The sequence below is a fragment of the Oncorhynchus gorbuscha genome, linkage group LG25 (genome assembly GCF_021184085.1).
Source record: "Oncorhynchus gorbuscha isolate QuinsamMale2020 ecotype Even-year linkage group LG25, OgorEven_v1.0, whole genome shotgun sequence".
NCBI classification, from domain to species: domain Eukaryota; kingdom Metazoa; phylum Chordata; class Actinopteri; order Salmoniformes; family Salmonidae; genus Oncorhynchus; species Oncorhynchus gorbuscha.
Window position 1 is genome coordinate 23,714,582 of NC_060197.1, and position 22,416 is coordinate 23,736,997.

Genomic DNA, 22,416 nt, shown 5'->3' on the forward strand with positions numbered 1-22,416 from the left:
AGTAACAAAATCCAGTTTTTGACTCTTAAAATCCAGTTTTTGACTCTTAAAATCCAGTTTCTCACTAACATAATCCAGTTTTTCACAAAAAAAATAATTCTAACATCCAAGTATTACATGACATATACTGTGTAAAATGTATACCAGTGTATAACAATATGTATTAACAAGGTATTGACTATTACCATAACCCTGTACGGTAAACACAGTAATCTACAGTGAAAAAGTTCTCAAAATGCTTCTACAAATAGTCTGGATCTGTCTTCACCCTGTTTAAAACCTTAACAATTATTTACACATTAAATTACAGCATTACACAAGGAATAAAACAAGGAATGAAATGGAATGCTGACATTACAGTGATATAAAAACATCAAATGTTGTTGAGATAAAAATGTGAAATTATGTTGTTGAAAGTAACTTCTCCAGTGTCTTCAAATGATGTGGCTCACGTACAGTCAATCATTCAGTGTGTGTCAGATAGTCTATCTGTCTGTCTGGTAAATCATTGTTCATGCGTGCCTTGTAGGATGTAGGAAATGTTCAGCATGAGAGATGTCTCTCTCTCTCTCTCCCTTTTTCTATCTATGTCTCCCTTCTTCCTCCCTTCCATCTTCACAGTCTCATTGTTTCTACCTGGCTCAAGCACCAGCACTCCCCTCTCTTCCTCCACCTCTCCCTGTCTCTCGACTTGTCTCTCAGTCTCTTCCAGGTTCCAGCACCAGTACCTTACACTCTCTCTTGGCGATCTTGTCCAGTGAGAGGACCGGCCGATCGGGGGGGAGGTAGAGGGGTCGACCCACTGGGGATCCCACTGGAGGGGTGATGGCCCTGCGCTCCATCACACTGCCCGTCCTAGAACACACACACACACACACACACACACACACACACACACACACACACACACACACACACACACACACACACACACACACACACACACACACACACACACACACACACACACACACACACACACACACACACACACACACACACACACACACACACACAGAGACGCAAATACAAAGAGACATACGCACACACACACAATGGGGATTAGGAGAGAGGTCAGAGAGTCAGAAAGAGGTCAAGGACTCACTGCCAGAATTGAGGGATTACAGGGAGTGTGTGTGTGAGTGTGTGCGTCTGCGTGTATGTGTGTATGAGTGTGTACATATATGCTTATGTGTGTGTGTATCAGTTTATGCACTGCATGTATGCTGATGTGTGCGTATGCGTATGTGTGTGTGTATGTGTGTGTATGCGTATGTGTGTGTGTGTATGTGTGTATGTGTGTGTGTGTGTGTGTGTGTGTGTGTGTGTGTGTGTGTGTGTGTGTGTGTGTGTGTGTGTGTGTGTGTGTGTGTGTGTGTGTGTGTGTGTGTGTGTGTGTGTGTGTGTGTGTGTGTGTGTGTGTGTGTGTGTGTGTGTGTGTGCGTATGTAAGCCTTTAGAAAATATTCACAGCCCTTTGTCTTTTTACACATTTTGTTGGGTTACAGCCTGAATTTAAAATGGATTCAATTGAGATACTAGTCAAATTCATTAAAAATGAAAAGCTGAAATGTCTTGAGCCAATAAGTATTCAACCCCTTTGTTATGGCAAGCCCAAATAAGTTTAGGAATAAAAATGTGCTTAACAAGTCACATAATAAGTTGCATAGAATCCCTCTTTGTGCAATAACAGTGTTTAACCAGATTTTTGAATGACTACCGCATCTCTGTTCCCCACACATGCAATTATCTGTAAAGTCCCTTGGTCGAGAACTGAATTTCAAACACAGATTCAGCCACATAGACGAGGGAGGTTTTCCAATGCTTTGCAAAGAAGGGAACCTATTGATAGATGGGTAAACATTTTAAAAGCAGACATTGAATATTCTGCTGAGCATGGTGAAGTTATTAATTGCACTTTGGATGGTGTATCAATACAACCAGTCACTACAAAGATACAGCTGTCCTTCCTAACTCAGTTGCCGGAGAGGAAGGAAATGAGGCCAATAGTGACTTTGAAGCAGTTACAGAGTTTAATAGCTGTGATAGGAGAAAACATAGGATTGATCAATATTGTAGTTAATCCACAATACTAGCCTAATTGACAGAGTGAAAATAAGGAAGCCTGAAGAGAATAAAAATATTCCAAAACATGCTTGCAACAAGGCACTAAAGTAATACTGCAAAAAATGTGGCCAAGCAATTCATTTTTGTCCTGAATACAAAGTGTTATGTTTAGGGCAAATCCAATACAACACATTACTGGGTACCATTCTCCAAATGTCAAGCATGGTGGTGACTGCATCATGTTATAGGTGTGGCTGTAAATGCTAAGGACTGGAGAGTTTTTCAGGATAAAAAAGAGCTAAGCACAGGCAAAATCCTAAAGGAAAACTTGGTTCAGTCTGCTTTCCACCAGACACTGGGAAATGAATGAACCTTTCAGCAGGACATTATCTTCCTTTTTGACATTACAGAGTATGTTTGGTAGATTGTTGACAAAAAATGACAATTAATCCATTTGAATCCCACTTTATAACACAACACAATTTGGAAAAGTCAAGGTGTGTGAATACCTTCAGAAGGCACTGTATATACATTGCAAACGTATGTGGACACCTGCTCATCAAACATCTCATTCTAAAAGTTGGCCCCCCCTTTACTGCTATAACAGCCTCCACTCTTCTGGGAAGGCTTTCCACTAGATGTTGGAACATTGTTATGGGGACTTGCTTCCATTCAGCCACAAGAGCATAAGTGAGGTCGGGTACTGATATTGAGCGACTAGGTCTGACTCGCAGTCTAAGTTCCAATACATCTCAAAGGTGTTTGATGGGCTTGAGGTCAGGGCTCTGTGCAGGCCAGCCAAGTTCTTCCACACAGATTTCGACAAACCATTTCTGTATGGACCTCAATTGTGCATGTGGGCATTGTCATGCTGAAACAGAAAGGGCCTTCCCCAAACTGTTGCCACAAAGTTTGAAGAACAGAATCGTCTAGCATGTCACTGTATACTGTAGTGTAAAGATTTCCCTTTACTGGAACTAAAGGGCCTAGCCCGAACCATGAAAAACAGCCCCAGACCATTATTCCTCCTCCACCAAACGTCACTGTTGGCACTATGAATTGGGGCAGCTAGTGTTCTTCTAGCATCCACCAAACCCAGATTTGTCCATCAGATGGTGAAGCATGATTCATCACTCCAGAGAACGTGCTTCCACTGCTTCAAAGTCCAATGGCGGCGAGCTTAACACCACTCCAGCCGACGCTTGGCATTGCACATGGTGAACTTAGGCTTGTGCGTGGCTGCTAGGCCATGGAAACCCATTTAATGAAAGCTCCTGACGAACAGTTCTTGTGCTGACATTGTTTCCAGAGGCAGTATGAAACTTGGTAGTCAGTGTTGCAACCGAGAACAGACAACCTTTATGCGCTACACGCTTCAGCACTCGGCGGTCCCGTTCTGTGAGATTGTGTGGCCTACCACTTCGTGGTTGAGCCGTTGTTGCTCCTAGCACTTAAAGATGACCAGGGCAGCTCTAGCAGGGCAGAAATTTGACGAACTGACTTGCTGGAAAGGTGGCATCCTATGAGGGTGCCACGTTGAAAGTCACTGAGCTCTTCAGTACGGGCTGTTCTACTGCCAATGTTTGTCTATGAAGACTGGCTGTGTGCTCGATTGTATACACCTGTCAGCAACAGGTGTGGCTGAAATAGCCAAATCCACTAATTTGAAGGGGTGTCCACATTCCTTTGGCCATGTAGTGTATGTGTCTGTGCGTTACATGCGTGTATCTCCTACCTCATAAGATGTGACCGTGATGGTTGTTGGTGAGAGAAGGACTGTGATCTTCCCAGACTCTGTCTGTCCAGCAGGTCTCTAACAGCAGGGCTGGAGGGAGAGTTCTTCCTGGACAGGGACAGAGACATGGGCCTGGCCTCTGCAGGGGGGTTGGAACAGGACGCTGTGAACTGAAGCTTCAGCTTCATGTGCTGGCTTAACTGGAGAGGAGGAGAGGGGGGCATGTGGAGTGAGTAATGTTTGGTATGCAAAATCGGAGAAACAAAAGAGGCACACACACACACGCACACTCTCTCTGGTACCTCGAAGAGTCCTGCCTTGAGTATCTGGAAGCCGACAGTAAAGGAGAGGGTGGATCCTTTCCGACACTGGCCCAGGTTGTTAAGGGGGGGAATGACATACCACAGAACTGACAGAGGGGTCCTCCTGACGACCACGACCTGGGGGGTGGGGTTAGAGGGGAGGAAGCGGGTGACATTGATGGAAAGGGAGAGTGGGAGAGGCTGGTGTTTAGTTTACCCAAGGAGAGAGCATTATAATATAGCCTAAAGTGATTATGTTCCTCTGGTATATAGTTAGTTAGTTAGTTTTTGATTTAGTGGATCATTAAATAATTTTGACAAAATTATTGCAATATCGGTTTCAGGAGGCAGCATTCAATTGGGTACAGTTATATCTAACTGACAGGAAACAGTCCACCTATATCAATGGGTCGTTTTCTTCCCCTCATGCTTTAAACTGTGGAATACCGCAGGGTAGTTGCCTTGGTCCACTTCTTTACTTAATATATACCAATGACCTTCCTTATGCCTTATCTGAAACTCAAGCTACTATATTTGCAGATGATACTACAATGTATAGAGCAAGATAATCGGTTCAACAGGTATAGCAAGCTCAACAAGAAGATCTGGGAAATATCAGGGAGTGGGTTTGCCAGAACAAACTTATTTTGAACGCCAAGAAAACCAGGGTTATGTTGGTCTGTCCCACCAGGAAAAGGCCCACACAACATGGGATGCAATTAAGTACAGGGGAAGTACAAATTGACGAAGTGGCAGAAACCAAACTACTAGGGGTGCAGCTAGACAACTGCTTATCATGGTTGTCTCCAATAACTCATCTATGCAAAAAAAAAAAAAAATGCATGCATGATCAGAAGGAGAGCAAAATATTTACTGGGAAAGATTCTTAAGCAAACAAGCCAAGCATTAATTGGGAGTCAGGTGAACTACTGTTATGTGGTCTGGGGACGTGCATCAGCAAGTGAAATTAGGAGGATGCTGATTGCACAGAACAAAGCAGCAAGGGCTGTTTTAAGGTAGATATATGCTTATTCTGTTGTAGTCATGCACAATGCTTTTGGTAGTAATTCATCAACAAGATAATTTAAAAAAACATTGCTTATTTTATTTCAAAATGTACACCATTTAAAATGGCCAAACTCCATTTACAACAGTATTCAGCTGGTAAGAGACAGGCATTCAGTAAATACTAGGACTAGATTGTCCACCATTTACCTGAGCAAACCAGAAACCTTTCAATATATAAATTTAAACAATATTTAAGAACCATTTAAATATAATACATTGGAAAGTTGTGCAGGACTATGGTAGATGAAGGAATCAATCTATCTTTTCAGACTGTATTTATCTTGTCAATATGTCAGTGTAATATGTCTGTTGTTTGTAACAGTGTGCTATATGTGAAAATGTGATTGTATTATGAATTGTGTTTTAATGTTTAAGGACTCTTGGAAGATCAGTCCAAATGAGGACTAAAAGATCCTGATTCTGCCTCCTCAACCCTCCTCTCCTCCCTCTCTGCATCCTTTGACTCTCTATGTCCCCTATCCTCCAGGCCGGCTCGGTCCTCCCCTCCCGCTCCGTGGCTCGATGACTCATTGCGAGTTCACAGAACAGGGCTCCGGGCAGCCGAGCGGAAATGGAGGAAAACTCGCCTCCCTGCGGACCTGGCATCCTTTCACTCCCTCCTCTCTACATTTTCCTCCTCTGTCTCTGCTGCTAAAGCCACTTTCTACCACTCTAAATTCCAAGCATCTGCCTCTAACCCTAGGAAGCTCTTTGCCACCTTCTCCTCCCTCCTGAATCCTCCTCCCCCTCCCCCCCCCCTCCTCCCTCTCTGCAGATGACTTCGTTAACCATTTTGAAAAGAAGGTTGACGACATCCGATCCTCGTTTGCTAAGTCAAACGACACCGCTGGTTCTGCTCACACTGCCCTACCCTGTGCTCTGACCTCTTTCTCCCCTCTCTCTCCAGATGAAATCTCGCGTCTTGTGACGGCCGGCCGCCCAACAACCTGCCCGCTTGACCCTATCCCCTCCTCTCTTCTCCAGACCATTTCCGGAGACCTTCTCCCTTACCTCACCTCGCTCATCAACTCATCCCTGACCGCTGGCTACGTCCCTTCCATCTTCAAGAGAGCGAGAGTTGCACCCCTTCTGAAAAAACCTACACTCGATCCCTCCGATGTCAACAATTACAGACCAGTATCCCTTCTTTCTTTTCTCTCCAAAACTCTTGAACGTGCCGTCCTTGGCCAGCTCTCCCGCTATCTCTCTCTGAATGACCTTCTTGATCCAAATCAGTCAGGTTTCAAGACTAGTCATTCAACTGAGACTGCTCTCCTCTGTATCACGGAGGCGCTCCGCACTGCTAAAGCTAACTCTCTCTCCTCTGCTCTCATCCTTCTAGATCTATCGGCTGCCTTCGATACCGTGAACCATCAGATCCTCCTCTCCACCCTCTCCGAGTTGGGCATCTCCGGCGCGGCCCACGCTTGGATTGCGTCCTACCTGACAGGTCGCTCCTACCAGGTGGCGTGGCGAGAATCTGTCTCCTCACCACGCACTCTCACCACTGGTGTCCCCCAGGGCTCTGTTCTAGGCCCTCTCCTATTCTCGCTATACACCAAGTCACTTGGCTCCGTCATAACCTCACATGGTCTCTCCTATCATTGCTATGCAGACGACACACAACTAATCTTCTCCTTTCCCCCTTCTGATGACCAGGTGGTGAATCGCATCTCTGCATGTCTGGCAGACATATCAGTGTGGATGACGGATCACCACCTCAAGCTGAACCTCGGCAAGACGGAGCTGCTCTTCCTCCCGGGGAAGGACTGCCCGTTCCATGATCTCGCCATCACGGTTGACAACTCCATTGTGTCCTCCTCCCAGAGCGCTAAGAACCTTGGCGTGATCCTGGACAACACCCTGTCGTTCTCAACCAACATCAAGGCGGTGGCCCGTTCCTGTAGGTTCATGCTCTACAACATCCGCAGAGTACGACCCTGCCTCACACAGGAAGCGGCGCAGGTCCTAATCCAGGCACTTGTCATCTCCCGTCTGGATTACTGCAACTCGCTGTTGGCTGGGCTCCCTGCCTGTGCCATTAAACCCCTTCAACTCATCCAGAACGCCGCAGCCCGTCTGGTGTTCAACCTTCCCAAGTTCTCTCACGTCACCCCGCTCCTCCGTTCTCTCCACTGGCTTCCAGTTGAAGCTCGCATCCGCTACAAGACCATGGTGCTTGCCTACGGAGCTGTGAGGGGAACGGCACCTCAGTACCTCCAGGCTCTGATCAGGCCCTACACCCAAACAAGGGCCCTGCGTTCATCCACCTCTGGCCTGCTTGCCTCCCTACCACTGAGGAAGTACAGTTCCCGCTCAGCCCAGTCAAAACTGTTCGCTGCTCTGGCCCCCCAATGGTGGAACAAACTCCCTCACGACGCCAAGACAGCGGAGTCAATCACCACCTTCCGGAGACACCTGAAACCCCACCTCTTTAAGGAATACCTAGGATAGGATAAAGTAATCCTTCTCACCCCCCCCCTTAAAAAAAACACTTTAAACCGTACACTCCACAGAACTGGGCTTTACGGAAGAGTGGCCAAAACAATGCCATTGTTTAAAGAAGAAAATAAGCAAACACGTTTGGTGTTCGCCAAAAAGCATGTGGGAGACTCCCCAAACATATGGAAGAAGCTACTCTGGTCAGATGAGACTATTTGAGCTTTTTGACCATCATGTTTGGCGCAAACCCAACACCTGTCATCACCCCGAGAACACCATCTCCACAGTGAAGCATGGTGGTGGCAGCTTCATGCTGTGGGGATGTTTTTAATTGACAGGGACTGGGAAACTGGTCAGAATTGAAGGAATGATGGATGGCGCTAAATACAGGAAAATTCTTGAGCGAAACCTGTTTAAGTCTTCCAGAGATTTGAGACTGGGACGGAGGTTCACCTTCCAGCAGGACAATGACCCTAAGCATACTGCTAAAGCAACATTTGAGTTGTTTAAGAGGAAACATTTAAATGTCTTGTGTCATGACGTTGGCCTGTTGGGGAGGTTTATGATCCCCATAAATACCTTTCCCCTTTTCTCTCTCGCTCTACTTTATAGAGTTGACTCTTGTAAAGCCTTTGTAACATAGAGAGTCTGGTAACATTAAAAGGTGGGAAACGGAACCATATTTCAGTAATCCAACCAGTTGAAAATATGCATTGGTATGATGCATTGAATATGATCTTAGATCAGTTGTTGTCTGAGACATTACTACTAATGACAGGATGACATAAACTGTATCTTGGAAAGTCAACACATTCTAGTTATCAGATTCACATGGAATTGTTGTGCAATTTAACCTCTTCAACCTATGGGGGCGCTATGTCATTATTGGTTAAAAAAAAACGTGCCCGTTTTAAGCGCAATATTTTGTCACGAAAAGATGCTCAACTATGCATATAATTGCAGCTTTGGAAAGAAAACACTGACGTTTTGAAAACTGCAAAGATATTATCTGTGAGTGCCACAGAACTCATGCTACAGGCGAAACCTCAAACAGGAAATGAGCAGAATTTTTGAGGCTCTGTTTCCCATCGTCTCCTTATATGGCTGTGAATGTGCCATGAATGCACTTGAGCTCTCTGCCGTTCGTCCAAGATGTCTGCAGCATTGTGACGTATTTGTAGGCATATCATTGGAAGATTGACCATAAGAGACTACATTTACCAGGGGTCCGCCCGGTGTCCTGTGTCGAAATTATTGCGTAATCTCTAGGTCCATGTGCGTTCCATTTCTTCAGAAGAGAAAGTCAACTGCCACGATGGATTTATCGTGGATAGATATGTGAAAAACACCTTGAGGATTGATTCTAAACATCGGTTTGCCATGTTTCTGTCGATATTATGGAGTTAATTTGGAAAAAAGTTTGCGTTTTAATGACTTAATTTTCGTTTTTTTTCTTACCCAAACGTGATGGAGAAAACGGAGCGATTTGTCAACACAAATAATATTTTTGTAAAAACTGAACATTTGCAATCTAACTGAGAGTCTCCTCATTGAAAACATCTGAAAATCTTCAAAGTTCTTCAAAGGTAAATTATTTTATTTGAATGTTTTTCTGGTTTTTGTGAAAATGTTGCTTGCTGAATGTCAGGCATAATACTATGCTAGGCTATCAATAGTGTTACACAAATGCTTGTTTTGCAATGGTTGAGAAGCATATTTTTGAAAATCTGGGACGACAGTGTTGTTAACAAAAGGCTAAGCTTGAGAGCAAATAGATTTATTTCATTTTATTTGCGATTTTCATGAATAGTTAACATTGCATTATACTAATGAGCTTGCAGATAGATTTACACAATCCTGGATACAGGTTTCTTTTGTAGCTAAACGTGACGCAGAAAACGGAGCGATCTGTCCTGCGCAAATAACATTCCTGAACATTTGCTATCTAACTGAGAGTCTCCTCATTGAAAACATCTGAAGTTCTTCAAAGGTAAATTATTTTATTTGAATGTTTTTCTGGTTTTTGTGAAAATGTTGCCTGCTGAATGCTAACGCTAAATGCTACGCTAGCTATCAATAGTGTTACAAATGCTTGTTTTGCAATGGTTGAGAAGCATATTTTGAAAATCTGAGATGACAGTGTTGTTAACAAAAATCTAAGCTTGAGAGCTAGCATATTGATTTCATTTCATTTGCGATTTTCATTAATAGTTAATGTTGCGTTATGGTAATGAGCTTGAGGCTGTATTCACGATCCCGGATCCGGGATGGCTCGTCGCAACAGGTTAAATGTTTAAATATGAAACTATTTGTGAAAAGATTAAACGTAATTTTAGCTTCTTAAATGAGAGAACGGTTTGTCATAGAGAAACTATGCTCACTCAGAGGCCCCGCCCAAGTGAACAGATATTGGTTGTAAACTATGAAACACGCCCTTCTCTTCATCCCGAAAATCCAACTTTTTGTTCCAAGGACGTGAGGACTTGCGGTCCCCGCGTTGAAAGGACAAAGATCACCTACAGAACTAAGCTAACCCCAGCGTGAGCTCTGGTTGAACGGCAAGAACCAAACTAAATTAGCATTGAATTTCAACGTGAAGATGACGATCAACACGCCGAAAGGATGAATTTAGACTATACCAGCCAGAATATAGCATGAGCTTGAAGTATGGCAACTTGGTATGAACTTTGAATTCTTATTCACTTAAGAAGTGATACCTCCTAGCCGTTGTGTTAGCAACAGCAGCTGTAAACGTGGGCTAGGAGAGGACGGACAGAGTATGTATTCTACCACGCTCCAGTTCACCACTAGACATTCTTCAGAGGATAAGAGATCCATGCTGGACAACCCGGCAATCTACCGAAGCTCAGCTCAAGAGTAAATATTTATTGCATTTTCCTTTTTCAAATGAGCGGTTATTTAGAATGCATAAGATTCAGAGTAGCTGCCTACGGCCCAATAGAGACACAAAATAGTTGTTGTTCCTCAGTCTTCCTGCTCTTTCATTCAAGACCCAACCCCCTTTCTTTGTGTTTTCCTTTTTGACATAATTTGTAATCAATGTATGATCCATTCTGTGTAGATGTAATTCTGTGTGATTATTTAGGTTTTTAGTGAATCAATAATTAAACCAAATTTTGTTTTGCTGATTCAACTTGTTAGCCAGGGTTAGTGAAAATAACCAAGAATTTACAACTTTCAGATGAGACTGAATAAGGTGACGATTAAATATTGACTGCTATTGAGGTAAAAGATTACCAGGTCTTTAAGAGTTTATTCGGAAGATAACAGCTCTATAAACATTATTTAGTTGTTCCCCGACATTCTAGTTAATTATATTTACATGATTAGCTTAATCAGGTCATATTAATTACAGAGCAATTATTTTATAGAATAACATGTCATATCACTTAATCCGGCCTAGCCAAAGACACGACACTTGGAATGGCCTAGTCTAGACCTCAATCCAATTGAGAATCTGTGGAATGACTTAAAGATTGCTATACACCAGAGGAACCCATCTAACTTGAAGGAGCTGGAGCAGTTTGGCTGGCCTTGAAGAATGGGCAAAGATTCCAGTGGCTAGATGTGCCAAGCTTATAGAGACATACACCAAGAGATTTGCATCTGTAATTGCTGCCAAAAAGGTGGCTCTACAAAGTATTGACTTTGGGGGGGGGGGGGTTTGAATAGTTATGCACGCTCAAGTTTTCAGTTTGTTTGTCTTATTTCTGGTTTGTTTCACAATAAAAACATATTTTGCATCTTCAAAGTGGTAGGCATGTTGTGTAAATCAAATGACACAAACCCCCCCAAAATGTATTTTAATTCCAGGTTGTAAGGCAACAAAATAGGAAAATGCCAAGGGGGTGAAAACTTTCGCAAGCCACTGTATTTATTAGTTCAGTGTGTACGATCCTCTCCCTGGACTATCTCTCACTCTCTCCCGGTTTCTTTCTAACTGACCCTTTGTCATTACCCTCTATCATTATTTTTCTATCCCTCTCTTCTACTCTTTCTCTTGCTCGATCACACTCTTTTTTTGTGTAAAAAGGTATTAATCTTCTCCGTTTTCTACATCTCCCTCCCTCTCACCTCATCTCACTCCCATCTCCCTCCATAATCATTCCATCTCTTCTCCTCTCCCATCCCCTCACCTTCGGGCGTCCAGACCAGTCTTACAGCCAGGAAGTCTTGCAGGTTGTTTAGTAAGGTGTATTTTACCCGGAAGTGCTCCTGAGGCTGCACAGCACTGGGACAGGAAGCTGTCATAACCAGCCGGGGTTGGTCCATTCTCACGCTGGGCAGCTGGTAGTGGGTGGAGATGTACCTGGAGAAGGGAAGTTAAGTAGTAGAGTAATAATGGGGTAGGTATATTTGGACAGTTAGTCAATGTAAAGTAGTTATTGGGATAGTTCCAACTAGATCCATGTATTTAAAGAGTTGACCCCATAGAATTAGGAATTAGAATACTATTAACTTTCTTATGATGGGATAAAGGTCAACCATTTTGGTGAGGGAGTTGGTCAACCATGACAAGCCAGTGCTGTGATAAGATACTGTGTACAATATTGAATTTTAAGAATGTATCTGCACTGTATGTTTGTTAGCTACCTAGCCAGTCAGTTTTAGAGGAATGATTCCATACATTTTTCAGATTAACTGCCAATATGCCAACATTCCATTCAAAAATGCAGTCAATCCACAGCCATATACTAGCTGAAATCAGTTGATGAAAGTACATAGACAAGTTGTAAATGCAAGTACTGATGTTGTATCATATAATAGCACTCACATTTTCTTATATATCATATGCCTTAATTTTCCTGCAAAAGTCAAATCAGGACTATGTCCCTACTGAAATTAATTTCAATTAGAGTAGTTTTTTGGATTTCTCACTGACCAACATGGCTGCCATTTTCACCCCATTCTGGAACTTTTAGGATTTATGACATAATTTAATAGGTCGTTATCAATAAAATGTTACAATACAGCAGTGTTGCCAACTTAGCAAATTTTTCGTTATATTTAGAGGGTATTCAGAACCCCTCTAGCAACACATCTTCAAAATAATAGACTAGCGACAAATCTAGCGACTTTTTTTGGTGTTATTGGAGACTTTTGGAGGCTCTGACTATCATATCATTCTTACTCTTCTCAACGAGCAGCGGGAGCTGCCGTGGGCCCCACCCTGGGCCCCACCTCCGTCCCAGTCCTCGCGCAGCAGTCCCTTCCAGCTGCAGTCAGAGCAGGAGGTCTTTTACCCCTCTGCGCCCAGACTGCAAATGAATCGTGCATGCGGGAAGCTGCCGCTGGCTGATCCCGCCCTGGCTTACATTCAGGGCGGGATGTAAATGTAAAATGTTCTTTGTCTAAAATAAATCACTGCACAAAAATAAATCACTGCATTTCTATAGCCTGTGCTGTTGTGGCTTTCCTCGAGAAGTGTTGTCTTAAAAAAGAGAAACTCCTGGGGATAGGGACTGACAATCCCTCTGTTATGAAGAGTATTAACAATGGGGTCCATAAAGTGCTGAAGGAGGAGTATGGCCTCAAATATCTGGTTCTTATTCGCTGTGTGTGCCACTCTCTGCATCTTGCTGTAAGTCATGCTTCCAATGACACCATCCCCCATAGTGTGGAGTAGAGGTCGATCGATTATGATTTTTCAATGCCGATGCCGATTATTGGAGGACCAAAAAAAGCCGATACCGATTAATCGGCCGTTTTTAAAAATGTATTTGTAATAATGACAATTACAACAATACTGAATGAACACTTATTTTAACTTAATATAATATATCAATAAAATCAATTTAGCCTCAAATAAATAATCAAACATGTTCAATTTAGTTTAAATAATGCAAATACAAAGTGTGGAGAAGAAAGTAAAAGTGCAATATGTGCCATGTAAGAAAGCTAACGTTTAAGTTCCTTGCTCAGAACATGAGAACATATGAAAGCTGGTGGTTCCTTTAATAACCTTTTGTGACTAGGGGGCAGTATTTTCATTTTTGGAAAAATAACATTCCCGTAGTAAACTGGATATTTTGTCAGGACAAGATGCTAGAATATGCATATAATTGACAGCTTAGGATAGAAAACACTCTAAAGTTTCCTAAACTGTAAAAATATTGTCTGTGAGTATAACAGAACTGATGTTGCAGGCGAAAGCCTGAGAAAAATCCAATCCGGAAGTGCCTCATGTTTTGAAAGTGCTACGTTCCAATGCGTCCCTATTGAGCAGTGAATGGGCTATCAACCAGATTACTTTTTCTCTGTATTCCCCAAGGTGTCTACAGCATTGTGACGTAGTTTTACGCATTTATGTTGAAGAATACCCGTAAGCGGCTACATTGCGCAAGTGGTCACCTGATGCTCCCAGAGTGATTCTCACGTAAAATACAGAGGTAGCCATTATTCCAATCGGTCCTACTGAAAAACTAATTGTCCCGGTGGATATATTATCGAATAGATATTTGAAAAACACCTTGAGGATTGATTATAAACAACGTTTGCCATGTTTCTGTTGATATTATGGAGCTAATTTGAAATATTTTTAGGTGTTTTCGTGACTGCAATTTCCGGGAGATTTCTCAGCCAAACATGAAGAACAAACGGAGCTATTTCGCCTACAAAAATAATATTTTTGGAAAAAAGGAACATTGGCTATCTAACTGGGAGTCTCGTGAGTGAAAACATCCGAAGCTCATGAAAGGTAAATTATGTCATTTGATTGCTTTTCTGATTTCCGTGACCAAGTTACCTGCTGCTAGCTGGACAAAATGCTACGCTAGGCTATCGATAAACTTACACAAATGCTTGTCAAGCTTTGGCTGTAAAGCATATTTTGAAAATCTGAGATGACAGGGTGATTAACAAAAGGCTAAACTGTGTCTCAATATATTTCACTTGTGATTTTCATGAATAGGAATATTTTCTATGAATATTTATGTTCGTTGCGTTATGCTAATTAGTGTCAGTCGATGATTACGCTCCCTCATGCGGGATGGGGAGTCTCTAGAGGTTTTAACATGAGTCTTCAATATTCTCAGGTAAGAAGTTTTTTTTCCGGTTGTAGTTATTATAGGAATTATAGGACTATTTCTCTTTACACAATTTGTATTTCATATACCGTTGACTATTGGATGTTCTAATAGGCACTTTAGTATTGCCAGTGTAACAGTATAGCTTCCATCCCTCTCCTCGCCGCTACCTGGGCTCGAACAAAGAACACATCGACAACAGCCACCCTCGAAGCAGCGTTACCCATGCAGAGCAAAGGGAACAAGTGCTCCAAGTCTCAGAGCGAGTGACGTTAGTAACGCTATTAGCGCACCCCGCTAACTAGCTAGCCATTTCACATCGGTTACACCAGCCTAATCTTGGGAGTTGATAGACTTTAAGTCATAAACAGCGCAATGCGTGAAGAATTGCAAAGAGCTGCTGGCAAAACGCACAAAAGTGCTGTTTGAATGAATGCTTATGAGCCTGCTGGTGCCTACCATCGCTCAGTCAGACTGCTCTATCAAATCATAGACTTAATTATAACATAATACACACATAAATACGAGCCTTAGGTCATTAATATGGTCGAATCTAGAAACTATCATTTCGAAAACAAAACGTTTATTCTTTAAGTGAAATACGGACCCGTTCCGTATTTTATCTAACGGATGGCATCCTTAAGTATAAATATTGCTGTTACATTGCACAACCTTCAATGTTATGTCATAATGTACATTTCTGGCAAATTAGTTCGCAATGAGCCAGGCGGCCCAAACTGTTGCATATACCCTGACTCTGTGTGCAATGAACGCAGGAAAAGTGACACAATTTCTCCTGGTTAATATTGCCTGCTAACCTTTCTTTTAGCTAAATATGCAGGTATAAAAATATATACTTCTGTGTATTGATTTTAAGAAAAGCATTGATGTTTATGGTTAGGTACACGTTGGAGCAACGACAGTCCTTTTTCGCGAATGCGCACCGCATCGATTATATGCAACGCAGGACACGCTAGATAAACTAGTAATATCATCAACCATGTGTAGTTATAACTAGTGATTATGATTGATTGATTGTTTTTTATAAGATAAGTTTAATGCTAGCTAGCAACTTACCTTGGCTTCTTACTGCATTCGCGTAACAGGCAGGCTCCTCGTGAGGCAGGTGGTTAAGAGTGTTGGACTAGTTAACCGTAAGGTTGCAAAAAATCTGTTGTTCTGCCCCTGAACAAGGCAGTTAACCCACCGTTCCTAGGCCGTCATTGAAAATAAGAATGGGTTCTTAACTGACTTGCCTCGTTAAATAAAGTTGTAAAAAAATAATAATAATAAAGAATTGGCAAAAATCGGCAAAATACAGATTTCCGATTGTTATGAAAACTTGAAATCGGCCCTAATTAATCTGTGTGGAGTACTTCATACAAGAGACTTATAACTGGTTTTCAGTGTCTCCAAAGCGCAGGGAGGCCTACAGGGCCATATATGAGACCATCAACTGTGGGGAGAAACCTTTACAGATAACCAAGGTGTGTACCACATGTTGGCTCTCCATTGAACCTGCGGTTTCACGCATTTTGGACCAGTGGGAGGAGCTTAGGCTGCATTTCGCAGTCACCAAGTCCAGTGAACACTGCTACATGGCTGAGGTTTTATACTCCATGTACAGTGATCCTCAAAACATATTGTATCTGAATTTTTTAAAAGTCAGTGCTGGGTGAGGTACAGTTGGCCATCAAGGCTTTTGAGGGAGAGCAAGTAGATCCTCTTAAGCTACTTGACAGCTTGCTTAGCCTGATCATGTCTGTGAGCAGCAGGGTGCTGAATCCACTGGCAAATGTTGATGTACTCAAAGGGCCAATACATGGATTCATCAGTCCCAAGCCGTACCTTGGTTACCTTTTTGAGTCAAAGGCAGCTGTGCTCCATTGAAAACAATGTCCGAAAGCGGTGTGTAGCCTTCACCATCTCCCTCACTAATGAGTTGAGGGTGAGACTGCCGGACAACATCGAAGCATTGCAGTACATGTCAGTTTTCAATGTGGAGGAAACTCAAAAGCACAATAAGAGCCCTGGAGAACTAGAAAAAATAGCCAAGCTCCTTGGCTCCTCCCCTGCAGATATAAATGAGATGGTCCAGCAATGGCGTGCCATCCATCTTAGTAAATGGAAGGAGACAAAAAACACATTGGGTTTCTGGAGTGAGATTTGGAAGTTCAGGGATGCAGTTGATATCAACCTATTTCAAGAACTTGCCATGTCTGCTGTGTCTGTGTTGTCCTTGCCACACTCAAATGCTGAGGTCGAGAGATTATTCAGCCAGATGAGTGTGGTAAAAAGCTGACTTAGAAATCGGTTGTCCTTGCAGACCCTTAACTCCATCCTGTACATTCGATATGGACTGAAGCTGTCTGGTGAGGCTTGCTATGAGCACCAGCTGCCTGATAATGTTTTGCAGCTTTTTGGCACATCAGCTGCTTACTCATTTAAGTCAGCTCCCTCAGTTGCTGAACCTGCCATAGAGAGCCTTGACCAAAATGACGATGGCCCACTCTTTCTGTGAGCCAGCACAGCCTGTGTGTTTGTGGAGGGGGGTCTGGAAAACATTTTTTTTAACCAGAATTAGGGCCAGACTAGTTACCATAATTTTCTCACATTGCCATTGACAGTTTTTTCTATTGTCTCTTTTTGGACAATTTAGATTGTTAATGTAGATTGTATACAAAAAAAATGTAAAAATGTTATGGTTAAAAAATGTCATGTTTTACTATGACTTGTTGTAGGCTCCTAAGTGGACCATAAGGTTAAAAACCAAACCAAACTAAGAAAACTAAACTAAAAATAAAATAAACTAAGTAACTCTGCCAGAGTGTCTCTTTTGGGTCACTTTTGCCGGTCCCAAGGAGGAGGGTTGGAATTGTGACATTAACAAAAACAAGAATCGACAGAAGAAAGTTAGTTTGTTTTTTACACACTTTTTGTCCCCCCCACAACATTATTCTCTCTCCTACAGCATCCATCACAATTACATGCACATGGCCAATTATGCAAATTAGGCGATGACTTAATCTAGCGACTTCTAGCGACTTTTAGGACAGCCAATAGCTACTTTCCTTACTGAGGAGTTGGCAACACTGCAATACAGTGCAGTGTTCGATTTGGGTGCTGGGGGTTAGCCCACAGCTCCGCTAAAACCATTGACAACCTTGTACCGTTTTACTAAATAAATTACTAAATAAATGGTGTAACTATTTCGTTTTAATATCATCAGGTCTTGAAGAGCCTAGTCAGAACTACACATCATCAGAGTTATACAGCAGGTAATGGCACGCTTTTCATGATTAGTAAACATCAATTGCTCATGTATTTTCTGACATTTGGCATGTAGCTAGCAACATGTGCCATTTAGCTTGCTTCATCAGAGATTTGGCTTTTGGAAAAAACTTGACATCGGCAAGTCCTCGTCCTGGTAAATTTGTCAGTCGGACTACTGTTATCACCACCATAGATGGCAAGCAAATCAAACAATATTTGAATATAGCCATCTAGTTTATTCCCTTAAAGTTAGCTCGTTAACTAGCCATATTAACATTATCTGTTATTAGCTAGCTAGCCAATTTGTGGTCCATCAATCAATGTAGCCTCACCCGCGTACCGGCAGTCCCCACAAGGTGGAGTGGATCAAGAAACTCTGAGGGCCCATGCGCCTGTCATCAATGTCTATTTTTTATTTATTTAATAAATCAATTTGACAGTAACCCTCCAAAAAGTCATTAATAAATATTTAAAATTGACATATGTACTAAGAAGCTACATGTTTGTTTTTGGGCTTCAAGAATGTGACTGAAAAAGTGCCTCAGACCTTGAAAAATAACAAATTTAACTGATTGAAAGTATGAGGTGACATCTGTAAACAAATGCCGTGGCTACGAGGCTACGACTGCGCCAGTGCAATGAGTGGAGCCTACTCAGGTGTTCAAAAGAGCATATCAGACCGAGAGCCTAATGCTTCTTAGATAGTTCTTTATGAGTTTTTGAATTTGAAAAATATCACTCCGCAGAAGCAAGTTGCAGGGATGGTAAAAACAGCTTGATTGCCATAGCAACATCAGGGAGACTGGGCAGAAGGGAGTGGTGCTTCAAATGCAGCAGTTCTGCAACATATTTAATTGCGCCTCTCATTCTTCTTAATTGCCAGCATCAACACGGTACGGAAAGAGATTAACTGGATAGGAAGCTCTGGGGACAGGTCGTCTGGATACTGGACAGCCAATTAATTGGCAGATGCGAACAGATTATCATCTTTAGCGGACAACAGTTCTTGAGAGTTTGCGATTTCGTCTTCAAACTGGTGAACTGATGTTTGAGTTGTGTGGTTGCAATATCAACTGTCCCTTATCTCATCTCTGGTGTATCTTGGCATGTATCATTCAAGACTAAGTTTAAATGAACGGTGGCCCGTTCCTGTAGGTTCATGCTCTACAACATCCGCAGAGTACGACCCTGCCTCACACAGGAAGCGGCGCAGGTCCTAATCCAGGCACTTGTCATCTCCCGTCTGGATTACTGCAACTCGCTGTTGGCTGGGCTCCCTGCCTGTGCCATTAAACCCCTACAACTCATCCAGAACGCCGCAGCCCGTCTAGTGTTCAACCTTCCCAAGTTCTCTCACGTCACCCCGCTCCTCCGCTCTCTCCACTGGCTTCCAGTTGAAGCTCGCATCCGCTACAAGACCATGGTGCTTGCCTACGGAGCTGTGAGGGGAACGGCACCTCAGTACCTCCAGGCTCTGATCAGGCCCTACACCCAAATAAGGGCACTGCGTTCATCCACCTCTGGCCTGCTCGCCTCCCTACCACTGAGGAAGTACAGTTCCCGCTCAGCTCAGTCAAAACTGTTCGCTGCTCTGGCTCCCCAATGGTGGAACAAACTCCCTCACGACGCCAGGACAGCGGAGTCAATCACCACCTTCCGGAGACACCTGAAACCCCACCTCTTTAAGGAATACCTAGGATAGGATAAAGTAATCCTTCTCACCCCCCTCCCCCCTTAAAATATTTAGATGCACTATTGTAAAGTGGTTGTTCCACTGGATGTCATAAGGTGAATGCACCAATTTGTAAGTCGCTCTGGATAAGAGCGTCTGCTAAATGACTTAAATGTAAATGTAAATGTAAATTGTGTGCATCACAATGGACATATAATGCACAATGTCTCTGGAAATACTGTCTGGGTTGGCAATACTCAGTATAGAAAACAGTCAGGTTCGGGGGCCAAACACCTTGCGGGGGGGTCCAGAGAAACTGTGTTAAGCTAGTGTGTTGCCTATCGCGTCTGTCAGCAGCAATCGTGATTAAACACTTCAAAACAATGATGAAAATGGATAAAGTTAGCCAACATCGCAAGGTAGGCCTAGTGAAAAAGGTACATTAGGTCTACTTACCACTATGTTTAGCCAGCTGTACAAAGTTTCTACTGGTCCGGTAGCTTGCAAAGTAAACATTATCAGCTAACAGTACATCGGCAAATGCGCCATCGAATGCTCTGCACCTTATTGTGACGTCTTATTGATAACGACCTACAGGATTTCTATGGTTGGTCTATTGAGGTTTCTGCTTTACAATGCATTTACAGTTGAAGTCGTAAGTTAACATTCACCTTAGCCAAATACATTTAAAGTCAGTTTTTCACAATTCCTGACATTTAATCCTAGTAAAAATTCCCTGTCTTAGGTCAGTTAGGATCACCACTTTATTTTAAGAATGTAATAGTAGAGAGTGATTTATTTCAGCTTTTATTTCTTTCATCACATTCCCAGAGGGTCAGAAGTTTACATACACTCAATTAGTATTTGGTGGCATTGCCTTTAAATTGTTTAACTTGGGTCAACTGTTTCGGGTAGCCTTCCACAAGCTTCCCCCAATAAGTTGGGTGAATTTTGGCCTATTCCTCCTGACAGAGCTGGTGTAACTGAATCAGGTTTGTAGGCCTCCTTGCTCGCATACACGTTTTCAGTTCTGCCCACACATTTTCTATAGGACTGAGGTCAGGGCTTTGTGATGGCCACTCCAATACCTTGACCTTGTTGTCCTTAAGCAATTTCGCCACAACTTTGGAAGTATTCTTGAGATCATTGTCCATTTGGAAGACCCATTTGCGACCAAGTTTTAACTTCTGACTGTTGTCTTGAGATGTTGCTTCAATATATCCACATAATTGTCCTACCTCATGATGCCATCTATTTTGTGAAGTGCACCAGTCCCTCCTGCAGCAAAGCAACCCCACAACATGATGCTGCCACCCCTGTGCTTCACGGTTGGGATGGTGTTCTTAGGCTTGCAAGCCTGCCTCTTTATCCTCCAAACAACAATGGTCATTATGGCCAAACAGTTCTATTTTTGTTTCATCGGACCAGAGGACATTTCTCCAAAAAGTACGATCTTTGTTTCCATGTGCAGTTGCAAACCATAGTCTGGCTTTTTTATGGCGGTTTTGGAGCAGTGGCTTCTTCCTTGCTGAGCGGCCTTTCAGGTTATGTCTCGTTAGGACTCGTTTTACTGTGGATATAGATACTTTTGTACCTGTTTCCTCCAGCATCTTCACAAGGTGCTTTGCCGTTGTTAAGGGATTGGTTTGCACTTTTTGCACCAAAGAACGTTCATCTCTAGGAGACAGAATGCGTCTCCTTCCTGAGCGGTATGACGGCTGCATGGTCCCATGGTGTTTATACTTGCCTATTGTTTGTGGTCCCATGGTGTTTATACTTGCCTATTGTCTGTACAGATGAATGTGGTACCTTCAGGTGTTTGGAAATTGCTCCCAAGGATGAACCAGACTTGTGGAGGTCCACCATTTTATTTCCTGAGGTCTTTTGATTTTCCCATGATGTCAAGCAAAGAGGCACTGAGTTTGAAGGTAGGCCTTGAAATACATCCACAGGTACACCTCCAATTGACTCAAATGATGTCAATAAGCCTATTAGATGCTTCTAAAACCATGACATAATTTTCTGGAATTTTCCAAGCTGTTTAAAGGCAGTCAACTTAGTGTTTGTAAACTTCTGACCTACTGGAATTGTCATACAGTGAATTATAAGTGAAATCATCTGTTTGTAAACAATTGTTGGAAAAATTACTTGTGTCATGCACAAAGTAGATGTCCTAACCGACTTGCCAAAACTATCATTTGTTAACAAGATATTTGTGGAGTGGTTGTAAAACAAGTTTTAATGACTCCATCCTAAGTGTATGTAAACTTCCGACTACAACTGTACGTGACACTACCACATTCTATGGCAGCCATGTTCGCACCCCATTAACATTACATGGGGAATGGCATGTCACTAGAATGGGCATTATGATGCATTTACATGACACTACGACATCCTGTGGCAGCCATGCTAGCTACATTAACATTACACGGGCGATATTTAAGCAAAGCTATGTAGCTGACTGTCTAGAATTAGAGCAATATTCAGAATTCTAAAAGTTGGCCCAACTCTCTTAAATATATGGCTCTGGTTCCAGCTAATAATCGGTGGAGATGTACTGTACCTGGGGAAGGCTAGTAGTTATAATGAGGTCGTTATAATAGAGTAGGTATAGTGAGCTTCTGGGGTAGTTATAGTGATTATGAGCCAGTTCTATATTTTAGTAGATGTAGACCTACCTGGTAAAGGGAAGTTTAGGGGTTGACCACTGCAGCACAGCTAACAAAGGAACCTCCAGACCCTTAAGCAGAGAGCAAAAAAACATTCACATTCCTCAAATGATTTCATGCTGTGCATGCACACAAGGACA

General features: G+C 42.6%; 1 protein-coding gene across 1 annotated transcript in view; it reads right to left on the reverse strand.

Annotated features, from left to right (window-relative positions):
* Positions 1–22,416, reverse strand: part of trappc14 (trafficking protein particle complex subunit 14) — a 30,945-nt gene continuing 8,529 nt past the window's right edge. The window contains 6 exon segments of the mRNA XM_046327905.1: positions 1–855; positions 3,802–4,001; positions 4,104–4,190; positions 4,192–4,241; positions 11,771–11,943; positions 22,286–22,347. Coding sequence (XP_046183861.1) covers positions 699–855; positions 3,802–4,001; positions 4,104–4,190; positions 4,192–4,241; positions 11,771–11,943; positions 22,286–22,347 — 729 coding nt within the window. The 3' untranslated portion in view covers positions 1–698.